Source organism: Alligator sinensis, unplaced genomic scaffold, assembly GCF_000455745.1.
Source record: "Alligator sinensis unplaced genomic scaffold, ASM45574v1 scaffold1329_1, whole genome shotgun sequence".
Classification (NCBI taxonomy): domain Eukaryota; kingdom Metazoa; phylum Chordata; order Crocodylia; family Alligatoridae; genus Alligator; species Alligator sinensis.
Genome location: NW_005842460.1, coordinates 139118 through 139677, shown reverse-complemented (window position 1 = coordinate 139677; position 560 = coordinate 139118). Strand labels below are relative to the sequence as shown.

Genomic DNA, 560 nt, shown 5'->3' with positions numbered 1-560 from the left:
GCCCCTCCCCCCCACTCCCTCAAACTCTCCTGTCAGCTTCTTCTTGATGGCGTCCTTGGAGCTGGCATAGATCATTTTGCTCTTCAAGGGGGCATTCTCAGGAGCCCTGCCAGAAAGGGGAGGGGGGGGGAAAAAGGGGTCACACCAGCCTGGACACTTGGGCTCCCTCCCGAAATACCTGCTGGGTCCCCCAGGGATGAGACCTACAGCCCCCCCCATATCCCATGCCAGGAAGCCCCTTTAAACCACCCCCCTACCCTGGCACTGGGGGTGTGGCTAGTTGTGCAAGGCTATGTCCCTCACGTGATAGAAGGGGTAGGACCCCAAGGAATGGGTGGGGCCTGCAGGTTACACTGGGGGCCACTTGGAGACAGTGCACCACGGGCAAGAGGGGCCTTACATGGTGGAATAGACCCAGCGTGCTCCCCCCCCCCCCCTGGCAGAGCAACCTCAGGGGTACCAGGGCTGGACAGGCCAGGGTTACATGGGGCACTTCTAGGTGGCCCCTACCAAGAGATGAGGGGGCTGAGGGCCCCCCCCAGTGGGGGGGGGGGGCGAAA

At 62.9% G+C, this 560-nt stretch overlaps 1 protein-coding gene across 1 annotated transcript in view; it reads right to left on the bottom strand.

The window, feature by feature from the left end:
- LOC102382000 (cofilin-1-like) overlaps positions 1-560 on the bottom strand; it is a 3261-nt gene that overhangs the window by 286 nt on the left and 2415 nt on the right. Inside the window, exon 3 of the mRNA XM_006030716.3 lies at positions 30-106. Coding sequence (XP_006030778.2) covers positions 30-106 — 77 coding nt within the window. The remainder of the gene's footprint in view (positions 1-29; positions 107-560) is intronic.